The following is a 26,889-nucleotide window of genomic DNA, read 5'->3' on the forward strand; positions in this document are numbered from 1 at the left end:
TTTAAATGTTTATATTAAAGAAATGAGTAGAAACATAATTAAGTCATTAAAAAATGTATTATTATAATGTGGTTATTGCACTTTAAACATAAGTGATGTACCAGCTTGTGTTCCCGGTTTAGTTTACAGCATTAGTTGAGAGAGATTTATTTCCTTGAGGAAATTTGCCATGTACTGTAGCTGATATAATATATCCCAATTAACCGATATTGGATCGTAATCAAAACGCAAGCTTGTGAATCAAAATCTAATTGAATCATGAAATTTGTGTCAGTGCCCAGCCCTAGTTTATAGTTAGATGAATCTCAAAAAACTTGTCCAGATCATATTTCACTGTAAAAAAAAATAAAAAATAAATATATATATATATATATATATATATATATAAAACGATTTTCTTGCATAATGACTTGATTTTCATAAATTCATAAAAGTGAAATGCTTTCTTTTGTCAGATATACCCAATTATCCTGAATAATTATGATGTAGTTATTCCCTACATTAAATACTTTTAGTTCCTGATATAAGAAAAAAAAGAAAACAATAAAAAAACATTAACACATTTTTAATGCAAAAACCTTTATTATTAAAAAAATTATTTACAAAGTAAAATTAACATTACACATTATATTAAACATGGTAACACTGATATTTTTACAAAAAAGTAAAAAAATAGCTATTTATCAACAAGTCTTTCATAAAAGAAATTGTGCTTTTTTTATGTAGAAAAATATATTTATTAAAATAAAACATCTACTGAGAAACTTGGAAATTTGTGACAAATGAGAAAGACACAGTAAGCTCTGTTTCCTTAGTGAATGTGGGAAAGAAGCCTTCAGTTTCCTAATTTGCTCATGTGGAAGCAGAGATTCTTCAGGTGCTCCGTCCTCTCCGATCACGCCTGTCCCGTCAGCTCACATCTCTGTCAGACAGATAAGATTGTGACAGCTCAGGTCAGGGGCGTGAGATATCATGGATCTGGGGAGTTATGATTCATGACTGTCACACTGATAGCGGAGCATGCTGGGAGTGAGCGCTGTTTAACCAACTGGCCTTTGTTAGCAATTTAGCAATAGGCATATGAACATTATCGCACTGATGCACATTTTACCGTTATTTGTCAAGAATGATGTAATAATAGATCTTTCACTAAGCACAATGTGACAAACAAGATAATGGGTGTTAATGTGTAATGCCAATTGTTTTCTGTTATATTATCTACTAATAGGTAACATATCCAGTTATGTGGCAGAGACATATGAAAGTAACTCTATAGTCCCTTCAGGTACTGAGGTTTGTTATCGCCACAACACTTGCAGTTAGCCAAAACATTCTGTGCGTAGAGAATACTTTAAGACGTGTAAAAAATCATATGATCAATAAGTTATGAAAACGTGTTTTTACATTGCTTTAACTCGAAATAAGTTAAATTTGAAACTTTTTTTTATACGTTTTTATTTTATAAACTGACAAGAAGTCAGTTTAATGTAAATGTAATTTAAGTTGAAATGACTTAAACATCCAAGTTGATTGTACTTAAAAAAATTAAGGCAGCAACTTTTTTTTTTTTTTTGTGATATACTAGGTGTTTTGATCTAGATTAATACAATTCTACATTGTAATTCTGATTACGCCACATCATGCTTTCAAAAGATACATTCTTGGGAAAAAAGGTCCAGTGAGGTTCTATATAGAACCCTGGGGTTCTTGACTCGATTCTAAAGAACCAAAAAAAAAAGTTCTATATAAGGAGAACATTTCTTAAAATGTACCTGGTACATTTTTTTTCTACCGATAACCTATGTTTCCGAGCTCTTTAATTCAGAAAAATTTACTGAAATAAAAAAATTTACACAAAATTAATTCATTACAACTAAATCCATAAAATTAAACGTTAAAAGGTTCTAAATGTGAAGCGCCTGACGGAACCCTTTGAGGTTCTATATAGAACCTTTTCTTTTGGAAGTTGCATTTTCAGTTTTAATATAACATCTGCCTTAAATGTGACCAAGCACCAAACAGTGTTTATACCTGCAAGCTCTCTGTCCAGGTTTTCAATGAAGCTCTGTAGGTCGCTGGTGTCCCCGAGCCTGGCTGTAAAGAGCAGAGAGAGAGAGAGAGAGAAGACGTGAGCACACTGGAACGCTCCAGACTCTGTGCAAAAGGCATTTCCTGTGGAACATTCCAGCCAGAAAGAAATGCGACTCTCTGAATTACGTAAGGCAAGACAATAGAGGGGGTGAAATTCCCTATGCATGATGAAACGCCACATTTTTAAATGGTTTTAATGAACCAAGGTCACAGGTTGGAGTTTGACATTGGTGGGGACAAAAACACAGTTGTTTCATAAAAGCTCTTAGTTCAGTGTTATTGTTAATTTGGTGGATATCTCAGCAAATCATTTGCATTCAGTCTAACAGCAGAAAGTGTAGAAGGTGAACCTGCATTTTAAACGCTCACGTTCTGTTTTCACTCCATCCATTCCTTGAATGAGTGGGGTTTACTAGTGTATGTACTAACACTTCTAATTTCAGGTGTGAACGAAATTACAATCAGAGCTGTAGAAGTGTCTCTTCATATTTACAAGTATCAACTTTCTAAGACAAGCATTATTTAGAAGAGCAAAAGAGATTGTTAATCTCAGTGTGGCCCAATAAAGGTTAGACACAGATGGACAACAGTGGTTATATATGAATATATTATAATTGTTTGATCAAAATGATTGCTGGATATTGGTATATCATCCCAAATAAATTATATACCCTAGTAATAAAAATAATAACACAACAAAATTAGAATTACACTAGTAAAAACACATGCATATAGATCCTCTTAAACTGATTGATTAAACTGGTTTTTTAAGATGTCTTTTCCGGTTCACCATCTTATTATCATATTAAATTCCATCAGACCAGCATTCATGCATTCTGTAGCCAGATCGAGAGCATCAAAGCAGAACAATCCACAAACAAAGGCTAGATTAAGACGGACAGAGAGAGCACACAGGGGTTCGAGCCATGGGAGGAAACCCCAGTAAGGCCAGTTTAGTCTGCTGGGTGTTGTGATGTTAATACCTTTTGGTGCCGAGGTCATGCTTGCGATGTGGAGCTCCTCTTGACTGGCATTCAGACTGTTTGCCAGCGAAGCCTCACTGCCTGAAAAGACACAGAAGGGTTAATGCGTGCCTCATACATCTCAATGCAAGGGTGGCTGAGCCACACAAGGGGATTGCTATCACAAGAATAAAGCTTTCTTACGATCAAAGGTTAACTAATACATGTATTCTCTTACATTAGGATTGTGAGGATCAAAACCAAGAGAGATGTGAATCACATTAGCAGAGCTATAGAAGTGTCTCTGTGTGTGGGTCGGGTCTTTATAAGAGGCAAGACTGTCCACAGAGCTAAATCTAACAAAGACAATGGTTTCTGAAAAGTTCAAGAAAGTTTTCTTTTATGATTAAAATCTGTATTAAATATATTTGAAGCTACTGAAGTATATGGTTTGTCCTCATTTAGTGAGAACGTGGGTGTGTGTTTGCAAATTATGAAAATAATGACTGGTGATAGAGAAATACGAGGACAACATCTAATATATTTTAAGGCTCTGTATGTCCATTAAGTATATGCTGTGCAGTTTGACAGGTAGTGTACTTACAGTAGTCTGAATCGTCTCCATCACTGACTCCTGTGTGTCTCTTCACATCTCTCAGCACGTGTTCAGAGCTCAACTCCTTCACAACATCATTAAACTCCTGCAGTAAGTCTCCCAGCTCCAAATCCAACTCTACAATTCACATCTTACATTAGAATTGCTGAACCAAATACTGAGAAATCATTTTCAACTATTTATGACTGATGTCTGTGACATATGAAGACTGTAAATACATAAAATGAATAAACTCAAATAAATCAAATCTCCATATCACGTTTGAAATTATATGGGATTTTATACAAGAAAAGCTTAATCTTACCAGAATTGTTTGGTGTAGACATCGTGAGGTTCTCTGAAAGGTCCTGGAAACTGATGATTCTTCTCAGCCATGAGTGTTTATATAGACTCCACCTAGCACCCAATGCGTCGACCAATCACAGCACGGCTTGGTCTCCGTGGTCACAGTAATGAAATTTCCCCTGACTCCTACACACATGTCGTCACATGCGGAACCAGAGAAAGCTAGTTTCCAACCACTCTTTTCACAGCATTATTCACTGGAAGAAAGCATTCTTACTCCCTGACAAATATTGTCCAATAAAATCAGACAGGTATACTTTAAGATTCTACACAATGTCTATGCAACCAGCTCACAAATTCACCAAACTCACCAAATCACTTTTTTTTTTTTTTTTTTTTTTTTCTCTAACCTCTGCTTCATTTATTCTACCATTGCAATCAGGTTAAATCTCTTTGGGAGAACTTAAGTTGTTATCTTTCTCCTTTTATAAAATGTGATTTAAACTTTTCATTAAAAGATATATTTCTTTATTTTTTCTGGGAGTGACAATGCTATTGAGATTGTTGTTTATTACTTTGAGTTGCATTGTAACAAAAAATAATAAAAAATAATAAAAGATTTCTCAAGACTTTGCCTAGATGTGATGTCTTTATTGCTGATATTTCCCTTATTGTAAAATCTCTTAAACTTGTTGATAAAAATAAGAACAAGGTTATTACAAATTATCTATTTCTTACACGTTTTTCTTATTGGTTGAGGTGCCATTGTTATTTGTCTATATTCCTTTTCCTTGTTGATGTATTCGATGCAGTGCTGTTTCTTTTCTTACAAAAAAAAAAAAAAAAAAAAAAAAATCCGACAACTCCTCCAGTCTACTCATCCACTTTTAGGGCACAGTTATGGACCTTTAATCATTTCCGAAATGCAATTCCTCTGTTAATTGCTAATTACTTTCCTTTCCCCAATTTATTTGTTCTACTATAGTTAAGTAGATCTACCATAGTTGCCAAGTATTTTGGCTGAAACTGAGGTACTGTGTTAGTAGGAGTATTTTTACTAAGGGCTGTCATCATTATTATTTTATGCATATCACTTTTTATAGCTTTTCTTTTTTTTCAGTAGTTCCATTCCATCATAAAAAAAAAATTATAAAAAAAATAAAATATGCTGGCTTACAGAAAATTTATAGAATATAACTATGTGGCTAGAATAAGAATATGATCTTTTGAGAGCCATCAGATAAATGTGATATCACTGGTGCCCTCACGATGGCGTCACTGAGACATAATGACAACAGCAATAATACAAAAAACAACAAAAAAACAACAACAACAAAAAAAAACATAGCAATAATACAAATATAACTCTGCATTTTGTTTTGAAATCCACAGTTCCAATTCATTTTGTTTGAGGAAAGCAAAACTGAACATCAACAACTGAAATGAAAAGGTATAACTACCTACTATAATCTCTCTTATTATAGTTTAGAGAGTAGGCTATATGTTATTATAATGCATTACAGAGATCTTAGTGTTGAATGGGGGAAAATGCTTAACCGCAACCCATCTATCATTAAAAGGCATTCAGGCAGAAAAACATCCCGTCAGACCAGTATTTTTCGCTTTCACCCAACGGCAGAATAATCGCTTAATCTCGAGCTGTTCACCTGTAGCACAGGTACGCGGCGCGCGCTCCCGACGCATTTCACCCGCGCTCTTCTCGTGCTCACAGAGCTCAACATGTTCCTGAAGAATGGACAGCTCAAAACCACCACAAGATGAACTGGACTACTCTACAGGTCAGTGTCATATCCAGCACTTTACTCGCTATTATTATTATATTTCGGAAAGAAAATATTTCCCTTATTTTGGCGTTGAACGCCAAGTCTGTCAGGCGTTACACGGAGGTAAAGTCCACAGAAGTCAGTCTGCATTCAGTGTGTCAGGTGGGGATTAACACGTTTCCAACTATTTCATTTGGTAGTTTCAAAGAGACAGACGAATTAGACTACTGTATACAAAGAAATAGAAAATAAACGTCTACAGTTTAAAGGGACAAAGTCTAGCCTAATAACCAACTCAAAATGTGTTGCTGGCACTTTCCATGAATAGAGCACATGGTGTCCCATAACACTTTTTTAGAGCAAAAAAAGGAAAAATCCCATGTTTGTTTGTTTGTTTTAATCAAGAAAGCTATGTTAGATTTGTAGATATGTTAGATTGCATTATGCAATTTGTAAGTTTAATTATTCAACCATGTTAGTAATAATAATTGTTATAACAGTTGTAACTGTTATAATAATAAAAAACTATCAAATAGTCTACATAATTAATTATTGGGAAAATATATGCTTATCAAACATACACATCTGTTGCAGAACCTGTTAAGCCCCTTCTTAGTGTAAATCTGTGAACCTGCTATTTCCCTCAGAACGATTAACCTTTGGATTTTATTAATGTTTTACAGGATGTTTATTTCTAGAATATTAAGAAAATAAACTATACATGCAAACAACATAGAAAAGGGCTGGAAAAAAGTGATGAAATATATTTGATTTGATTTGATTTAATATATTTAAAGGTTACTAACACTTTATTTTAGTGTCTATGTTACACAAGTTAAATGTTAATCACTAAATTGTGCTTAACTACATGTATCTAACCGCACCCTAATCTTAACCATAAGCCTATAGTAAGAACATGTAGTTAATTATTATTACTCAGTACTTAAATGTATGATTACACTAACACGGACACCTTAAAATAAAATAAAAATATAATCCTTTATTTTAAGGTGACATAGTTACATTGTACTTACTCAAATAAGTACTGAGTAATAATAATTAACTACATGTACTTACTATAGAGTTACAGTTAGTGTTAAGGTCTGGTTTACTTGCAATAATTATGCATAATTTACTGTTATAGTAAGTACATGTTGTAACGTGTAACTACATCACCATAAAATAAAGTCTTATCTATTTACATTTTGTAAGAAGATGCATTGTTGGGGGATGCATTCATTTTTAAGAATTCAAGACCTATTTTGTAGTCTGTTTATAGAAAGTATGCAGGTATTTTCAAGCTTAGTTCAGATTATATATTCTAAAGTAAACTGTCTGGCTGCTGGAACATCAAGTAAGTCTAAAATACAGCCTTTGCAAAAATGCATTCAACAGGGGAAAAAAAGACTGGCTTGGTGGTTAAGGATTACACAGTGTGGTTAAACTTTCATATGGAAAGAAGGGTGTTGCTTTCTTTCAAGTAGTAAGTTGCTTCTCTTGTTTTGCAGTGGGTGCTTCTCTTGGCATCTGCTGGGCAAATCCAAAGCCTCGGAAAACTGTGTTTTACCGTCCTGGAGGAGCAAGAAGCGGGCGTTAAGATCGGAAGCCTAAGCAGGAACTACTCGGCTCCATACCAGCTCCGCGACGAGACGCACATCAGGGTGGACGAGAGCACAGGCGATCTGTTCACTAAAGAGCGCATCGACCGAGAGACCTTGTGTCCGACACATCAGGACGGGGACTGCACTTTTCCGAACACTGCACTCGTGGGTCTTAATTTCGATTTGGTGCCGATAATAATTGTTGTGGATGATGTTAACGACAACGCTCCTTTTTTCGAGAGGAACGAGATTCATATACGCATACCTGAAGATGCATTAAACGGGACGGGTTTTCCACTGGATGACCAGGCACAGGATAAGGACACTGGCAATAATGGCTTGATACATTACCATTTAAAAGGCTCCAATGGCTTTTTTGGCATCAAACAAAATGGATATGAACTTGAGTTGGTGGTACAGAGGGAACTGGACCGGGAAACTCGGGAAAACCACTTCTTGGTTCTTGTAGCAGTAGATGGAGGTTCAGTGCCTCTCAGCGCTACGGCTAATCTCATTGTAACTGTAACCGATGTTGATGACAATTGCCCAGAGTTTGACGCCGATAGCCCCATCAGAGCCACTGTGGCAGGATTAGGATTCAAGGGCGCTGCGGTGGCACAGCTTAAAGCCACAGACAAAGACCTGGGCCAAAATGCCCAGATCACTTTCTCCTTCAGCCGTCAGATCTCAGACAGGGCCAAAACGCTCTTTCACGTGGACGGACACACAGGTCTGATCAGCCTAGCTTTTGACGTGCAGGTTGACAGTTCTGAGAAGCACATGTTGAAAGTCCTTGTGAACAGCCCATTTTGCCCCCCTGCTCAAACTCAGGTAACCGTAGACATTAAGCCGCTGGTGAGTCCAGAGCCGACCATAAAGATCAGGTTTGTCGCAGAGCATAAAGACCAAGTGATCGTGTTACCAGAGAACGAGCCCCCCACCGTCTTGGCCCTCTTGGAGATACAAGACACCTCTAGTGATAAAGGTACTCTGTCCTTAGAAGCAGACAGCATGCCATTTTCTTTGAAACCGCAAGCAGGCAGCTATTTGCTTTCAACATCAAAACCTCTAGATTTTGAGATGCGCAGGGAGTATGATGTTACAGTAGTTATTTCTGATCCTCACGGCACACGGCTGCATGGAAGGAAAGTCATAAAAGTGGTGGTTGAAGATGTGAATGATAATGCCCCAAAGTTTGATCAAACACAATATGAAAAGGACATCAAGGAGAACAACACGCCTGGAATGTTTCTGCTGAAAGTGCAGGCGACCGACGCAGACGCAGATCAGTTTGGCAAAGTAAAGTACAGGCTTACAAACGGGGGGCCTTTCAGTATTCATGAAGAGACCGGCGTGATTTCGGTAGCAGAGTCGTTGGATAGAGAACAGCAGGAGACGTACATGCTGACTGTTCTGGCCCGGGACGGGGGCGATCCTTCACAGGAGGGCCTTGCTGTCGTGTCCGTGAACGTACTGGATCTGAATGACAATCCACCGGCCTTTTCAACCCCACATTTCTATTTCTTTGTGCCTGAGAGCCTTCCACGACTTTCCCAAGTTGGGAAAATCCCAGTAAGTGATGCTGATGATGGAGACAACGGAAGAATAATGGATGTGCGTATTTTAAATGAAAAGGTCCCTTTTGCTATAGACCTGGTGCAGGGATCGCTCCGCAGCACTGATGAGGTCGATCGTGAGAAGCAGGATCGCTATGAGCTTCTGGTTGTAGCCGTCGACGGCGGCAGACCGGCTCTTTCCACTACGGTAAAAATTACCGTTTTTGTCGAGGATGTCAATGATAATCAACCCAAGGTCCTTCTTCCTAGCAGCAACCTCTCCTGTCTGACCATATCTCCAGCTACCAAAGCAGGGAGCATGATAACAAAGATATACGCCATTGATGAGGACTCAGGAATGAATTCGGACATCACTTACCAAATTGTTGCGAGTGAACCGGCTCTCCAAAGCCCCTTCCAGATTGACCAGCACTCAGGAAACATCACGCTGGTCCAGCGCCTGAGCGGTAAGGACTACGGCATGCACCACCTCTTCGTAGTCGTTCGCGATGGAGGAAAGCCAGACCCGCTACAGACCACCGTGTGGGTCAACCTGCTGGTCAACGAGACTCTGGAGAAATGTCAGGTGAGCGCAGTGCCAGAGTACCTGCCGGCGACGCTGCCGCCTCCGAAGCCACTACCTGTCAAAGACTGCAGAGGCGAATCAAACGCCTGGCTCGTTCTTCTCTGCGGCCTGGGCCTGATGATCGTCTCGGGCGGTGTTCTTCTGGTGCTTGCAGTGGTGTTTATCAAGCACAAACACACAAAAAGGAAAGTGAAGAAAAACTGAAAGACTGAAAATTTCGGTGAACTGAAACCTTTAAACTAAAGCGAGAGGGAGGGGAGGGGGGGGGGGGGGGGGGTCTTTTTTGATAAACTGCAAATAGTATCCATTGACTTATACTTTTGGTTAGTATTGTATAGTAAGCTTTTTTCCGCCACAGAATTTTTTTTTTTTTTAAAAAGGGCGAGTTTTTATCTCACATTTCTGACTTTTTTTTTCTTATAATTGCGTGCACTAACAGCACATGGAGACTGAGACTGTACCAAACACTGTTTGGTAGTTTATGCTGTGGAGAAACCTCCTGAAAAGGGGTATGAAAATCTCAAGGAATTGTAGTAAAGGTTGTCAGACATCATACATCTCATACCCGCAGGTTTCCTGACAGCCAATAGTGCCTTTCTCAGCCCATTCAGGAGGTTCAGAGGCTCAATAAACATGCATGGAACGAGGAAACTGTAAATTATTCTCTTTTGAATGCTGGTGATTTGGACAAGATTATGCATGAAAGAAGTTGTAAGAACTTTGATTATGACTTTTGTTTCTTTATACAAGTAAAAATAAAAGAAGTGTTCAATAAAAGAAGTTCTTGAAAGAAAACAAAACAGATGCCATAATCATACAGTTCCCAAGAAGACATGAAAGGGTTTTTATCAATGAAAAAAAAAAAAGAAAAGAAAAAAAAAGGGCATGTTTAAGCAGGTCTGCTGAGTGCAGGTGGAATGAGAAGCACTTCCTGAAAGAAGATATGAGTAATAAAACACCATCAGTTAACTGTCATGTTTCCGCATACAGGCTAGAAAGATACTTCATGTATGATTCTCAAATTGCATCAATATCCGTAGCTGCTCCTCTTCTTTATATGCCTCAAGCCTGTTTTTGATCCTTCCACTTTTTACGGCCACTGGAAGATGAATACTGTCAATTATGTTATATTTTCCAAAAGCATTAAGGGTTATGCACCTGCAAACAGTAACAATGTTCTAAATCAATGCGTGAATAGAAAGATTTACTGTACTGTGTTGGTAGGTTGATTGGTATCAGATGGTAATACCATAGTACTGAATGATTATCATTTAGCCTACTATTTATATGGTATATTTCAGGTGTTTACTTCAGCATATTTCAAAAACACTATGACGGTCATAATAGGCTACATGTCCCAAAAAAAAAAAAACCAGCACAATGTTAATGTTAATGTTAACTCAAATTCCCACAAGTTAATATGTTTTGTCCTCCACATGCTGTGATATTCTGTTGTGGCCACGACAAAAATAAACGAACAGTGGAATGTAACGCATAAGAATGAATTTTACTAACACTGAACAACGTTTAAATTTTTTCTCTAGCATTTGTTATACTGTATATTCTGTTATCAGTGCTGGGTTGTATCTGATTACATGTGATCTGGATTATGTAATCGGATTCCAAAAATTAAGAATTTATATAGCCCTTTTAACACAGAGATTCCGGAAAATACACGGATAATGTGACCCGGGATTAATGTTACTAGGTCCCCAACCCAGCATCGATCCGGGGACGTGTTTGCGTTCACACAGAAGGCACTCTGGAAATTTCCCAGGATCACCGCGCTGTGTGAAAGGGGCTTAACTGTAACTGGATTATATTTTAAAATACTCATAATCAGACTATAGTTTTTTAATTTTTTTATTTTTTATTACATGATTACATGTTATTCTTACAATGGCAGTTAATTATTCATAATTCACTGATTCTACTACTACTTATTTGATCTTCTTACACTGCTTATATCCATTCAGAAGCTCTTCCAGGTTTGTGAAATTGCACACACTGTGGTTGTAACTGTTCACTATGTGAAAAATACACTATTGTAAATGCAATACAATTCTCCTGTGAACTGTAACATGATAAATACTGTCAGGAACGCTACAACACCAGCTTGAGCGGAAACAGCTCGGGTGAATATTATAGGCCACACACACGCACACGCACGCGCACGCGCACGCACGCACGCGCACGCACGCACGCACACACACACACACACACACATATATATATATATATATATACACACACACACACACACATATATACTCTGTATATATATATATATATATATATATATATATATATATATATATATATATATATATATATATATAGTTTGTGTATATATATTATACACACACGTGTGTGTGTGTGTGTGTGTGTGTGTGTGTGTGTGTGTGTGTGTGTGTGTGTGTGTGTGTGTCTATATGAATGAATGAATGAATAGTTTTTATTATTGTGTCTTGCATACTACTGTATGCCCAGCCCCAATGGGCTTGTAAGACACCAATACCACCAACAAAAAAACAGTTGTCAGACAGTAGGCACAACATACATAAACTTATTTAAATAAACAAGTCTGCATCCAGGCTTTGCAAACAAAAGTAGCCAATTTAAACACATTAAAATTAAACAACCATTTCATCTTGTCGTCATCACTAATCCAGAACATTTCAGGCTTTTTAACAAACAATTCACCAAATAATACATTTCTAAAATCATCGTACCGTGGGCAATATAACACAAAATGAGTTTCATTTTCAACCTCTCCTAACTCACACAGTCTACAGAGTCTGTCCTCTTCAGGAGTTTGAGTGAACCTACCAGTTTCTAAGGCCAAAGGAAGGATGCCAGTTCGCAGCTGAGCCACCAAAGATCGTTGGTTCCTTGTCAAATTTGCCTTTACATACAACTCTGTTTCATATACATCTTTAATTTGTTAAAGCCATAATTAGCCATAATCCCAATAAGCCATTTATGTTTAAATTTTGACATCAAATTGGATCTGATGTTATTGACGCTACAGGGCAAATAATTACAGTAAAAATAATCATCTATATGCTTGTGGGTTTTTAAATTTCTATGATTATTGAACAGTAGTTATACAATTATACAAAGGCAAGTATTATATATCCATTTAAATAACAGCCTTTTGTGATAATGACTGAGTGAGCTGGGGAAGGCACTTGGTGTTTTAAGCCCCCAACGGCGCCTTCCAGGCAGCGAGGGGATGGGTAGGTTTAAGGTTGAGGGTAGGGTTAGCTGCCTCTAAGGAGCCATCGAGTGCTGGGGAATCTGTCACAGATGCTGATTTAAGAAGAATTAAGATTCTTTTTAAATATGCCAATAAAAATACTACCGCTTTCTTAAGGTCTTTATCACTTTATTAAAATCAAGCAAATAGATGGACAAATGTTACATTTTTCACGCATTTCGAGCTTGCAGTGGGAATCTCTTAAGTGAGAACCAGGGTGAGAACGAGAAGTTTAAAGCTTACAGGCTTCCGTACGTCGACCGCCCGCAGCGTCTTCTGGGATTTTTATCAGTTAGATTCTCTCAAGTCTGCATTCGAATTGTTAAAATATTGATTAAGACCTTGATTCATATACATTAAAGCAGCAGTGGATTCTAATCCACCCCCTTCAGAATGATCCTCGATATCTAGAACACATCCGGGCACTTTCATGCGTCCTCTGCGCTTGCGTTCTTGAGCATTGGAATTGAACTTTGAGGGTTGATAAAGACGTAGTACGATAACACAAGGATCGCTGAAGAACGCATTGAGAAACAGCCATTGTTCTCTTCATGACGAGCTGATGGTTCCTGTTGCATCAGCGGCCAATGAGCTTGTTGTTCAACATTCAAATACTTGATCAGTGTTTGCTGTAGTTTGCAGAAACCCTCCACCTTCCCCAGCTCCACCTGTATAGATCTGTTACGGGTAATATCATGCATGCTATATTGTACAGCAGCAATAATAGCAGCAGCAGTGTAGTTTACATTCACAATCATCTATATTACACACTGCATGAAAGGGAATATTCGAAAAACCATAATAGGGGCACATTAACATGGTCAGGTCCATTAGCATGCTAAACTCTCAGAGAGTTGTCATGATAGAAATAATGCATGTTCTTGCTTCGGTTCATAATTCAAAATGATATAAGTGGGTCTGAAGACATGGCAACAAGTGTTAAAATGTTATCAAAAAAATCAAGTGTTTTCCACATGAAAATGCAGGTTGACCACCGGCAGTCGAGTTCACTGCAATTTTGCTTGGTTAATTTTAAAAATGTATATTATATCAGGATTTTATCCCGGCCCCCATGCATACTTTATAATAACACCACTAAACTGTAATGGTAATGTAAGAATCTGTTCAGGTTTTATTAGTAATAGAGAGTGACGTGTCTGTACGGGACATGTACAGTTAATACAGGTAATACTGCAGATAAAGCTCCGTCACATATAACAGAGTCCATGTTGTTTTGCCGGTCAAGAGTTAAAAGGGCAGAAACTAATCAGTTCACGAGCCGCCTCATGATTCTGAACACAGCTTTGAAGCGTTTACTAAAGAGCTGATGAGTTGCATCAGTGAGTTTGATTAGGAAGAGTTAAAAAATGTTAGTGTGCCTCCAGGAACAGGGTTTGGAAATACTGTTAAAGCATCTTCCCCTACACTACATGAGCCTGTCCAGCAGAGGGAGTCACACACACACACACACACACACACACACACACACACACACACACACACACACACACTGCCTTTGGCTGAGGTGTCCGACTCTACTCTCTAGTGAAGAGTTTTGCTCCTCATGCTAATCAAACACACCGGTCCCACTTTATATTAAGTGCCGTTAAGTACTATGTACTTACATCAAAAAATAAGTACAATGTACTTATTGTGTTCATGTTGTATTGTAAAACACTTTTGCTGCTATTGAGGTGTGATACGGGTAAGGTTAGGGACAGGTGAGGTGGATTGGGTAGGTTTAAGGTGTAAGGGAAGGGTCAACTGTGTAATTACAAATGTAATTACATAAATTAATTACAGCTGTAATTACATGCAGGAATTTTTAAAATGTAAGTACAATGTAAAAACATGTAGTTACACAATAAGTACATTGTATCAAATTATTAATTTCAATGTAAGTACATGTAAGTACATAGTACTTAAAGCCACTTAATATAAAGTGGGACCAACACACCTAACCGAGATGTTCAGGGTTACTTGTAAACTACAGGAATGTGTGTTTGAGCTGAACTCAAAGTTAGTTCTTCAGGAGTTGAACAACCCTGATTATTATTAGACATGGGTTTGACAACAACACTTTTAATACTTAAATGTCCTCATATCAAGTTCCTTATCAGTTTTCCTTTGACTCAGGGCTGTTGATATACAGTTGACTCTTGATATGAGAAGCGCATCATCATAACCAGTGAGAAACTGCACAAGTCATTACTAATTTTGTTAAGATTGTTTCAAAGCAGATTTTACAGATAAACAGGAAAATAATGATCAATAATGCAAACAGAAATCAGTTCTGCTGTAAAGCAGCTCTAAAGACAACAGTGATTGTTCAGCTGAAGTCAGTTCAGTGTTGATTCAGTTCAGTTCAATAACTGTGTAACGATCATCAACTATGAAATGAGTTCATCTATAATCAGCTCTACAGAAGATAATAATGTTGTTATTCACTTTGAGTCAGTTCAACATTGATTCCATTCAGTTCAATAACAGTGTTGATGTTGATGTTACTGTCACCAAATCCCAGCATGCACTGCAGTCTCTGGTGCTGAGAACGGTCCTGTTACATCATCAGTGGACATTTTGTCTTATGGTATTATGACATATATTTGTCACTGCAGATGTACTTAAAATACACTGAAGTGCATCAGTTTGAATCTGATGAGGCGCTTTATATTATAAAGTAGAAAAAATATTTTAAATCTGTTCTAAATAACGGTTTGAAAGTATTTAGTTTGTCTTGTTATTCTGTCAATCATTATGCATGAATATATAAACAGCTTCTGCCTCATATGTTTCAGAGCTCGAGTTATAGGATAATATACATATGAACATATGAGGATTTCACTGGCAAGAAGATTACTAAAATGTGTCAATTTATCTTGTCTACATATTGTAAACATGAATTTAATGTTTTTTATTATTGTATGACTTGTTTAATGATTAAGTATTGAATTTATAAAAATACCAATTACTTTGAGATTTGTGATTGACAGTACAGTAGATTTTTTCTTTATCAAATATTACATGCACAAATAAAATAAAATAAAATAGTACACACACACACAATTGTTACACAATAATTTATCCAATTGACTCTATGCAGAATCAGAAAACAGGAAAAAAGCGAGTGTTCGCTTTATAGGCCAAACCTGAGAAAACGGCACCATCTTGTAAAAAAATTGTGAAGCCTTGCCAACAGAACAAATGCTATTAACACAGACTGCATCATTTAATAGTTAAATGGCCCTGGGATATAAATAAATTGGCAGTTTTAATGGATTTCAATGGGGACATTTTTGTCCTTAAGGTCCTGAGTGTAAATAGTTTGTGTACCCAGTGATTTATGAAAGGAAATGAGGGTAAAATAAGAAAAAGCCAATAAAAATCCAATTTAAAATTACATTAAATTTAAACCCTGAAAGAAACAAACATGTCCTTAAGGAAACACAAGGGTTAAGTCGGCTCTAAACTTTACATTGAAGTGTGATTGATCAATGAGACCCTTTGATTACAGTGTTATTATTGAAGCATAATTTACAAAACTATATTAATCTAGAAGCAGAATCAGATTTAACTGTGATTTTCTGCTGTAATAAACAGTTTAACTGGTAAGATCCTCAGAGGAGAAGTTGTGCAGTCATTACCTAAGAATGGAAAGACAGTCTCTGTGAAGGATGTCCTGAATCTGCGCAGACAGTCTTTAATTACAGGATCAGAGAATGACACTGTTCCTCTGTCATAGTCCAGCTGAACTCTCACACGCTGAAGCTTCTGTTTAACAGTGAAGACAGTGGCGGGTTGCTCTGGGGAATGTGAGATGTATTTGCTGTTACTGTACCACACAAACCAGACATTAGAGTCAAAGAAAACGTTTCCCTTCCTTTGGTTTGATGCTGTTGTTATTCCAAGAATCCAGTGTGTATTGTCTCCAACCTCCACATCCCAGCAGTGTGTTCCTGAGTTAAAGCCCTCAGATCCCAGGACACATGGATACTCATCAAACCTCTCTGGATTATCAGGAAGTGTTTTATCTACACGACTGACCGACACACTGGTCAGATCAGCAGAGAGTGTGAGACGAGGATGTGCTGTGTTTGGATCCAGAGTCAACGGAGCTGCAAAGAGAATAACATCTGATTACAGGATGAAATATGATGTATTAGAAATGCCTACCAGACCCACGAAAACATGTCTTCTTTACGTCGTGCTGTTTTGGAGTTAAAGCTGGAAAGTTGTTTTTGAGTGCGGTAAGTGAATTATTTTGTACTTTTTTTTGACTGACAAGTTGTATTTATTGTTTCATGTGCGATTGTAATAATAATACGGCAGGTGTATTAGTACTGAAACACACCCTCAAGTGTGCAATATCAGAGTTTTTTAGTTTAAGGGCAAAACAGGTTTAACTGGCATGAGGCGACAAGTGTTTCAACCGTCCCGACAGCGCCTCCTGCCAGTTAAACCTGGTCATAGGAAAACACATATGTGAGTTGTTGATCACACACACACAAAAAAAATAATCTCTCTGTAACCTTATCTTAGAAAACAGCGTTTATCTGAAAAGTGTTTCAACTGTCCCGGCTCTCCCCTGCAAGTAAAATTACCGGCCTAAAAATCTACTCAAGTAAAAGTAAAAAGTAACTAATTTAAAATGTACTCAGAGTAAAAGTTATTGAGATCCTTTTTCACAGCGGGGGTGTGGTGGGGACTCTCCTGTGTATGACAACGTCTCACTTATGAATATCACCGTTTCCGGTATTAATCAATTATTAAATAAATAAACAGTATTATTAATCATCAGTTAAAATGACAATTAAATGAATGAAAACAGGTTTTTTTGGTTGAACAAATAATTTTATTATAACAAACTTGAAAACATTTGTTTTGTTTATAAACATTTGTTTACAACTAAATTTAACAACTTATTTTTAACATTAATAATATATGAATTTAAGAATAATAGAGTCCAATGAAATGTATTTTATTCAGATTTGAGGGGGGGGGGGGGGGGGGGGGGGCTGCAAAACAGATTTACTAAATTAAACCATGGACAAAAAATATATTCTTCAAATAATGTTAAATAAATTTGGACAAAACCATGGACCAAAATATATTCTTTAAATAATGTTTAAACAAATTGTATTATTATTGTTGTTGTTATTATTATTATTTTGAGAAGTGTGTTCTATTTTAGGCGTACAATAGTAATATTCATCATTTCAATAGTCATAATTTCTCCTAGTTAAACTTTTATTTTGACGGGTTGTAGTGAATGTTTCAGAGTGTATTTGACTGGTTTTTCCCCAATAAAATGATGGAAATGCTCATTAGGCGTTCTCTCAGAGCAGCTCTGGAAATGTTCATGTATTAATGTCCTCATATTGTTTATGAGACGCTGAAAACACCATGAGCGCGTCGAGTACTTGAGTAGTAGAAGAAGCGGCACATCTCATTCACACAGAGACATGCAGAACAAGCAGATTATATATTTACATAGCAGTCTTTTTGAGCTTTAATATTCACAGATCATCTCGCAATTGGATTTCTTGCTCAGCGATTTATTCATCCATCCATCAGTTTGCTTGTTTAACGTGACATCTGCGTTATGTAAATTCCATTTTCATGACTGGATTCTGGAATTCCCTCTGAATCACGGAAATCATTCGGCCTTAGGCTAAGTTATAAACTGGACATGGGTCATTACTGGGATTTGGTAATATTTCCAAAAAAATTTTTTTTTTAACTACATATAAATAATTTTCTAAATAGCCCACATCATTACGCACATATTAAAACCTCAAAAAAAAAAAAAAAAAAAAAAAAAATAATAATAATAATAATAATTGCCTCAGGCATTTAAGACCTTTTATTAATTTCAGTGTTTTTCGGATTTAACCTGTTAGCCAGCAACCCCACTTTTGAAAAATCCCGGCATACCCAAACTTAAACAGATACAGTTCATGAACTCTTTGCACTAAAAGCACAAGTATGATCTCATTTGAAAACTGACACTTGGCAGTTTATGGCCAGGTTATGGCTCTAAATATGCTTTTCTTTTGTCTTCATTATAATTACTAACGACTGGCTATTCACGCTGTTTCAATCCCTAATTTATTTTATCAAAGTTCTCACTTCACATTTGGAACTGTATCAAATTCCCTTCTTCAAAAAGGATAAAATAACAGCTAGGTGGCAGGTGCATTTTAGTGCTCGCTAGCATGTTAGCTTAGCACACCATCAATACACGACGATTTATGAGATTAAAACCATGTTTTTGCACCAAACTTACTTTATAACGAAAGTCAAGTTTTTAAAATAACCTTCTGTGATCTGATTTGGCTTTGGATAAAAAAATCAGACAGAAAATATATTATATAGTATTCTGCACGATGATAAAGTCTATATCGTTGAACATTAAATTATAAATATAATCTGTTATAATGAAAATACCTGACATGGCTCGAAGAACATAGATAAATCATATATCGTTGCAATCATGTTTATTGTCTCCAAAACATCTTTATCTGCATGTTACAGCAATCTCTGTAAGCTTTGTTTAGGTTGTTCCTGGAATTTCACATGACATGGCTCTTCTTCATGTGTTCCATATATGGACTAAATGTGCATAGGGCACCCTCAGGCTGCCAGTGTGTATTGAAAACACAGTACATCAGAGCATCCAGCGCTCATAATGATTACATCGGCACATTTTGGGTATAAATCATAGGCGTAGCCACGGTGTGCCACACCTAAAAATAGATGCAGAATTATTTTTTTATTTAATTATTATTTTTATTTGCCTTGTTCTTCAGGCAGGATATGCAGAGTCCGGACCCTCAGATTGCGAGCTACGGACGGGGCCTACGCCAAAAAACTTTATTGCTTGCTGGGTTGCTAATAAATGGATAATTGTCACAGTATTTATTCTCCCGAGTCTTTCTGGTAGAAATGCTTTGAGGGCCAAACAAACTGCTTTCATTTCCAGGCAGTTGATATGTAAGCTCTGCTCCGTGCTCGACCAGAGGCCGGAGGCAGGCTTGCCCTCGTGCAGCGCTCCCCAACCTAGGTTGGAAGCGTCTGTGAAAACCACTTTCCTCCCGGAAGGATGCACAAGGATATGTTTGAGGATATGTTTGGTAGATAACATTTTGAATGGCCGTCTCATGAGATCCTTGTTCAAATTTCTCAAATCTAGTATGGGTCTGATGCCGGCGTCTTTTTTCGGAACTAGAAAATAGCGGTGTTTTAGCGCGGGGGAGACTAATTCTATCGCCCCTTTTGCTAACATATTTTGTATTTCGGAGCGAAGCACGTGACACACGCCGCTTCTCACCGAAGTCTCATCGATCGCCTGAAATTTTGGGGGTCTGTGAGCGAATTGGAGCAAATAGCCTCGCTTTATTGTGTTTATTGCCGATACGTAAGTGATATTGCAAACTAGATGCCGAAGCAAATCATATTATGTTTATCTCACGTTCCACACTTTAAAAGCTGTAAATATCAGAGGTGGAGGTCAACTTGAGATACGTGACTGCACGCGAATTTAAAGATTTCTAATAAATGAAGAAAATTACTTGACGTTGACTTGAGAACGAATCCTCTAAATGAAATCAGTGTCATGGCGCATGACTCGATAATGACTTTATTAGAATTGTAATTAAACTTTAAAAAGTTAATAAAAAATGATTGCGACATTAGCTAATTTAAAAACTGCGCGCCACGGAAGCAGTGGCGCCGGCGCCTCTGATCAGAGTCTACAGAGTCTACTGTCTACGCTGTGCAAGCACAACACAATACAGGAGTAGGAGAATCTATGAATATTGTTTGTTTGGATTTAAACACTTCGAAATAGACCATATTCATAAAAATAATTTTGGTGTATGCACAATTTGCAACCCGAACATATGTAACGGTCTCTTATGGATAATTTCTCATAATATCTAGAGATTATGAAGGTATTTGATGTTGAGTTTTCTTGTTGTCTGAAACATAAAATAGATGGTGTTTTTCTTCAAATATCTTGTAGTTTTGGAATGTTGTGTGGCACAATCTGGCTAATTTCTTGAATTTTGTGTCAAGCAAAGTGAACAATATGAGTCTCAAATTAGCCTAATTGTGTAATGTATATGTTTTCTGTGAAGATAGAATTCACAGAAGTTAGTGACAAAACGTCATGACATCCAGAAACATTCTCAAATAAAAAACATAAATATAAATAGCAATGTAAATAAAATATTACTAAAATGTATAATAGCCTGTATATAAATAAATAATACTAAAATAACACTGGACTATTTAAGCTATTCTAAACTGTTTTTATAAGATTCATATAATTTGCATGTAGTTAAACTACACCCTTTTGAAAAAGTAGCTACCTCTAACAGAAAGTATGGATATTTGATAGTATACAATCATATATGCACAAGGCTAATTAGCCTTGGCATATTTAGATTTAGTCTATTCATCAATTCAAATTTACTGCAAATGCTGCTATACAAATTTAATAGGATGTGGATACAAGTTATTATTATTGTATTTAATTATTAAAGTTATATTAATTAATTGTGTATTTATTATATGAATTATATACTTCTGCATTTGTATAAATAAGGCTGTTCTATTGATTTATTTTTGCCCATGTATAAGGTTGTGAGGATTTGTGTAAAGTTTATATAACCTAATGTTGAGTTTTATTATTTTTGTGAGTTGTACTCTATTCACAGATTGGATTCTTTTATTTATTACAGTTTTTCACTTCTGAAAAGTTCAGACAAATTGAATTTGACTGTTCTTATTTACAGCATTGAATAAATGGAATTAAAAGAAAATAAGGTATCACTGTTTATTGCGGATTTTAAAGCTTACTGAACTTAAAATGATTTGGATATCTACAGTTTTACATATAAACACAACATACTGTAAGATTGGCCCCTCTGTATTAATTGTGGCCCCTCTTGTGCCCCCCAGTTGAAAATAATCCTAGAATCGCCCCACGTGTTTAAAAGTAGGCTATCGTTCTTTCCAATATATGTCATATTTGTTGTATATTAAAACAATATTTTAAACAATCTCATAACATTTTTTTAAATCCGTTTTACTTTTTCAGTGTAAATTAATTAATTTGACTGGTAACAGCCGTATAGTGTCTTATTATTCCAATTGAATTTATTGATCAAATTTAAGAATTTAAAATGAAAGATGAAGCATATATTTAAAACGATTAGGGGAAAATGCTCTTCATAAAGGTTAAAATATCATAAATATGTAGATTTAAATATGTAAAAGCTGACTGAACACTGATGGGAATATCGCTTCAGAATAAATTATTATATTTACAACACACACAAAAAAATCCTATTTTATTTCTGGACAAGCGATTTTTTTATTTTATTTTTACTTCGAACAAGGAAATCGGTCATTCACTTGTCCAAGGACAAGCACATAAAAAGTCTTAATGTTGAGCCCTGAGTTATATTTTATATAGGCCTAGTATGATGGTTATTATGTGGCGAGCCTGAGTATAGTTTTACACATCAGCCCAGTCTATTCTGTAAAGTTAGTGATATGCCAGGTTTTTTTTTTTTTTTTTTTTTACATTAATAATAAATAAATATTGACAATAAATGTGGCTCACCCAGTTTTTCTTATGCACACCCAGAGAAGCTTTTCTGGCTACGCTAGTGGTATAATTCCATAAATATTATTCCTCTCTATAGAAATCTGACGTAAACCTATGAGGATCTATCAATATTTCTCTAAATGTGCAATTTTTTTTTAGCTAAAAGCCCTGAGGGACGTTGTTTGGTCAGGCACTGTCATGACCACCGCACAGGAGTTTTTTTTTCTGAATGGGAGCGGCTGACGCTCATAATTCATTTTAAAGGTATCGACTCATTTTTTCATTACATAACTCATGACATAAATTAATACATAACTGTCACTATAAGTTTCTCAAAATAAAATAGTGGTCAAATACTGAAACTTGAGTCTTACATCTTTATAATGATGTATAGTTTGTCAAGGTAATAACATTACATCTGATAGTAACTTTGAACTATTTAAACAAAGAACAGTTTTAAACACCTTTTATTCTCAACCCCGTAACGGACAAAATGGACTTGGTTTAAAGAGGATTTTACACAAAACTTGCTATAAAACAAACATCTACTGCTCATGTGTCCCTCATAACAATTTAATAACTACAAATGTAACATTTATGATACTTTTCACAATTATGGGGCTGAACTGTGGTCTCTTTATTTTTATAAAAAATATTGTACATTTTTATTTGCCTTCCCTATTTTTTTTCCAAAAATATGAATGTGACAAGGTTGAGAAAAGTGTGACGGGGTTGAAGACTGTAATTGGTTTGAAGGGAGGCATTGTCTTCAATTGTTTCTTTTTTTTTTCTTTCACATATTGTGCCCTTCTTTCTGGATCAACAGATCTGCATATATAACACTGTCTTTCTGCAGCTGATGCGGCGGCCATTTCTGAGATAAGAAGCTTGTCAGTGTTTAAGTGGACACATTACATCAAATATTATATTTATAACAGAATTATGAGTTGCCATGAATTTGGTAAGTATATCTTTGCTGAAACATGACTATTTTATATATTTTTTTAAATTAAAATGATCCATAAATTAAGTGAAAAACTCAACCCTGTCACAAGTTTTCAACCCCGAAATAATGAGAAATATACAGATATGTGAGGTTGAGGTTTTGAAAACAGTTAGGTTAAACATTTAAAATTGCAAGCGTGTGCTGCAATTACAAGCCATTCTACAAGGTGACATTTCAGCACTTGACAAACCGACAGCGACTCTTAAGTAGCACTTAAAGCACAGCTGCGAACGATCGTGCTAAGTGCATTTTTGTGAAACGCACGTGAAATGAACACGAACGTTGGTAAAGTGCTAAGATCCATCGTTATCTGGAAACGCAGCCCTGATGATTTTCTGAAATGCAGTTCAGATTCACTTAGAAATTCAAGTGATTATTAAATATATTTCTATCAAATGTTGATGTTGTGTGTGTTTATATGTGAACTATCTTCAGCACTGGTGTCAAATCTGCTGAGACTCACTGTGTTGGACAGTTTCCAGCATCTTCTTCCAGACTCTGAACGGCAGGTTACCCAGATAACGCGACACATGAATCAAAGCTCCAGAACTCATCTGTGGATCCGGCTGTGAGATCTGGACTCTGAGGAACATTCAGGAGTCAGAACTGCAGTGAATTTGAGTTCAGATCCACTGAGAGAAGAGATACGAGCAGCTCACTTACCTTTCCATTGAGGCCTTAAAGTTCTGGAAAATATAGAGTTTGAAAACTTTTTAATATCTTATCAAACACTCTCATTGTCAATGAGTCTCTCTATACAAGTTGTTTTCTGCACAAAGAATGAAGCCAGATTGATTTGTCACCTTTAGAAACGAGACGTCATTGTCTTTCATCATCTCCTCCATGTCTCTGATTGTGTGTGAAAGAGCTGAGATGTGTGTGTTCATCTCCTCCAGCTTCTCCTTCATCCTCTGCTTCTTCTGCTCCTCTTCCTCTCTCAGTGCAGTGATTGAAGCTTCTTCTTCGTCTCTGAGAAACTGATGAAGCTTCTCAAACTCTTCTTTAATCTGACGCTCTGTGTGCTCAGCTTGAGACTGAAATCAAATCACATTCACTTCAGTCAGCGCTGTATGAACACACACTCCACTAATGTCAATAATAAACTCTGTGTGTGAATGTTGAGTATTTAACTCTTTATATCCTCACCTTGATGTGTTCAATTGTTTTATCACACTCTTCTTTCATTTCTTCTCCATGTTTGAGCTTGTCTTGTAAGGACGTCAGTGCTGTATTAAATTCCTCCTACAGGTTAAGATGAAAATATGTGAAACTTATGCAGCTTTAAGAGGTTTAAACATTGGATGTTTGGATGTTTTTAGAGTTATATTATTTATATGTTGAATGGATCATTCACAAGAAGCATTTGTACCAGAAAATTGCAGGACATATATTTTTAATTATTTAATTTGGAAAAGATGAACATTGACAAATCATATTATACACAAACAAATGTGGCCGATTTTGTATTATTATATACATGCAGTTGTATATATTTGTGGTTGTGCAATTACAAATACAGAAAGTGAAAGTATGTTAGTATCAGTCACTTTTGGTGTGTCTTAAATCACATATTATTAGTGGTGCTTTTTCAAAGCAACACTAGTGTTATTGTCACTAAACTTATTATTATTCTTCTTATTATTCCGGACAAAAGTTTGGCGCGTAACTTGCCCCGCACCGTTTGTCACAGACCCATGAGTGAGGCATCAAATCGACCGGCTCATTGAGGAGAGGTGTGCTATGACTTTTCTAAGCGATCGGGTGTACGATGTTCGCACAGCGGACGAAAAAGCGGCCAAAAAAGTCCCATTGACTTAACATGGGGAGTTCTAAAAACATTTGAATCCCAACTGCCGTTTTCACACACACCACTCCAAAGGGCCTGACACCCCTGCGTTTCTCTCCCTCTCTCTCTCCCTCAGAGGATTTATATTATCAAGCAGCCAATAAGTAATGGCCTAAAATCTTGAAAGCCACACCCTAGCAACCAGTTACAGCACCCTAGCAACCACTCTGAGCTCCCTAGCAACCACCCTAAACCAATAAATAATATAAAAACTTTTTTTTACATTTTTTAAAGCAATATCACACTCGTAGCCTTGCGATATTGCTCCATGCTTGTGCCTATTCGGCCATAGGCACGAGGCCGCAGGCCGAGTGCCGTACTGAAGCACTCGTTATTAAAGATTTTAAGAACTCTATAAAAACTCCATAGTAACCATATTTGACAACTACCAACCACCTAGTAACACCATAGCAACTACCAAAAATACCTTAGCAACCACCCTAGCAACGTCTAGAAATGCTCTAGTAACCACCCAAAAACTCTAGCAACCACCCAGAACACCCTAGCAACTGCCTAGCAACCACCCAGAACACCTAGCAACTGCCTAGTAACCACCCAGAACGCCTAGCAACCACCCAGAACACCCTAGCAACTGCCTAGCAACGCCCTAGCATCCACACAGAATGCCATTACAACTGCCTAGCAACACCATAGCAACCACCCAGAACACCCTAGCAACCACCGAGCAACGCCCTAGCAACCACCAAGAATACCCTAGCAACTGCCTAGCAACCACCCAGAACACCTTAGCAACTGCCAAGCAACACCATAGCAACCACCCAGAAAACCCTAGCAACCACCTGGTAACAGCATCTTGTTAAAAACATACTAGCAACATACTAATCATGCTAGCATCATGCTAGCAACATGCTAATCAAGCTAGCATCATGCTAACATCATGCTAATAATGCTAGCAACATGCTAATAATGCAAGCATTATGCTAACAACATGCTAATCAAGCTAGCAACATGCTAATCAAGCTATCATAATGCTAGCAACATGCTAATCAAGCTAGCATCATGCTAGCAACATGCTAATCAAGCTAGCATAATCCTAGCAACATGCTAATCATGTTACCATCTAGCTAAAAACATGCTAGCAACATGCTAATCATGCAAGCATCAAGCTACCAACATGCTAATTAAGCTAGCATAATGCTAACATAATGCTAGCATAATGCTTATTCAAGCTAGCATAATGCTAACAACATGTTAATCAAGCTAGCATAATGCTAGCATAATGCTAACAACATGTTAATCAAGCTAGCATAATGCTAGCATAATGCTAACAACATGTTAATCAAGCTAGCATAATGCTAGCAACATGCTAATCAAGCTAGCATCATGCTAGCAACATGCTAATCAAGCTAGCATAATGCTAACAACATGCTAATCATGTTAGCATCTAGCTAAAAACATGCTAGCAACATGCTAATCATGCTAGCATCAAGCTACCAACATGCTAATCAAGCTAGCATCATGCTAACATCATGCTAATTAAGCTAGCATCATGCTAGCAAAATGTTTATTCAAGCTAGCATCATGCTAACAACATGTTAATCAAGCTAGCATAATGCTAGCAACATGCTAATCATGTTAGCATCTAGCTAAAAACATGCTAGCAAAATGCTAATCATGCTAACATCTTGTTAAAAGCATGCAAGCAACATGCTAATCATGC

At 36.7% G+C, this 26,889-nt stretch overlaps 4 protein-coding genes across 5 annotated transcripts in view; 2 read left to right on the forward strand and 2 right to left on the reverse strand.

Moving 5' to 3' along the window:
* Positions 1-26,889, reverse strand: part of LOC309505017 (nuclear factor 7, brain-like) — a 112,621-nt gene that overhangs the window by 77,469 nt on the left and 8,263 nt on the right. The window contains exons 2-6 of one of the 2 annotated variants that reach the window (XM_082178370.1): positions 24,509-24,604; positions 24,166-24,396; positions 24,026-24,048; positions 23,826-23,944; positions 16,279-16,855 (exon numbers count right to left, since the gene is read on the reverse strand). In XM_082178370.1, the coding sequence (XP_082034496.1) occupies positions 16,311-16,855; positions 23,826-23,944; positions 24,026-24,048; positions 24,166-24,396; positions 24,509-24,604 (1,014 nt within the window). In that variant the 3' untranslated portion in view covers positions 16,279-16,310. Of the gene's footprint in view, positions 1-14,948; positions 16,856-23,825; positions 23,945-24,025; positions 24,049-24,165; positions 24,397-24,508; positions 24,605-26,889 lie in introns of those variants that run through there. The other variant, XM_082178369.1, reaches the window with a different exon arrangement.
* Positions 1-26,889, forward strand: part of LOC309505037 (uncharacterized protein) — a 67,314-nt gene that overhangs the window by 20,308 nt on the left and 20,117 nt on the right. The gene's annotated exons all lie outside the window — the stretch shown is intronic.
* LOC309505093 (uncharacterized protein) lies at positions 39-4,075 on the reverse strand. The gene is made up of 5 exons (XM_082178488.1): positions 3,974-4,075; positions 3,658-3,786; positions 3,075-3,155; positions 2,032-2,094; positions 39-922 (listed from the first exon to the last, which is right to left on the reverse strand). Exons 1-5 carry the CDS (start codon positions 3,993-3,995, stop codon positions 915-917), a joined length of 303 nt encoding a protein of 100 aa, XP_082034614.1. The 5' UTR covers positions 3,996-4,075; the 3' UTR covers positions 39-914.
* Positions 5,597-9,842, forward strand: pcdh20l (protocadherin 20-like). Its single transcript, XM_082178319.1, has 2 exons — positions 5,597-5,753; positions 7,247-9,842. Exons 1-2 carry the CDS (start codon positions 5,733-5,735, stop codon positions 9,683-9,685), a joined length of 2,460 nt encoding a protein of 819 aa, XP_082034445.1. The 5' UTR covers positions 5,597-5,732; the 3' UTR covers positions 9,686-9,842.

This window comes from Leuciscus leuciscus (assembly GCF_965113295.1).
Source record: "Leuciscus leuciscus genome assembly, chromosome: 8".
Lineage (NCBI taxonomy): Eukaryota > Metazoa > Chordata > Actinopteri > Cypriniformes > Leuciscidae > Leuciscus > Leuciscus leuciscus.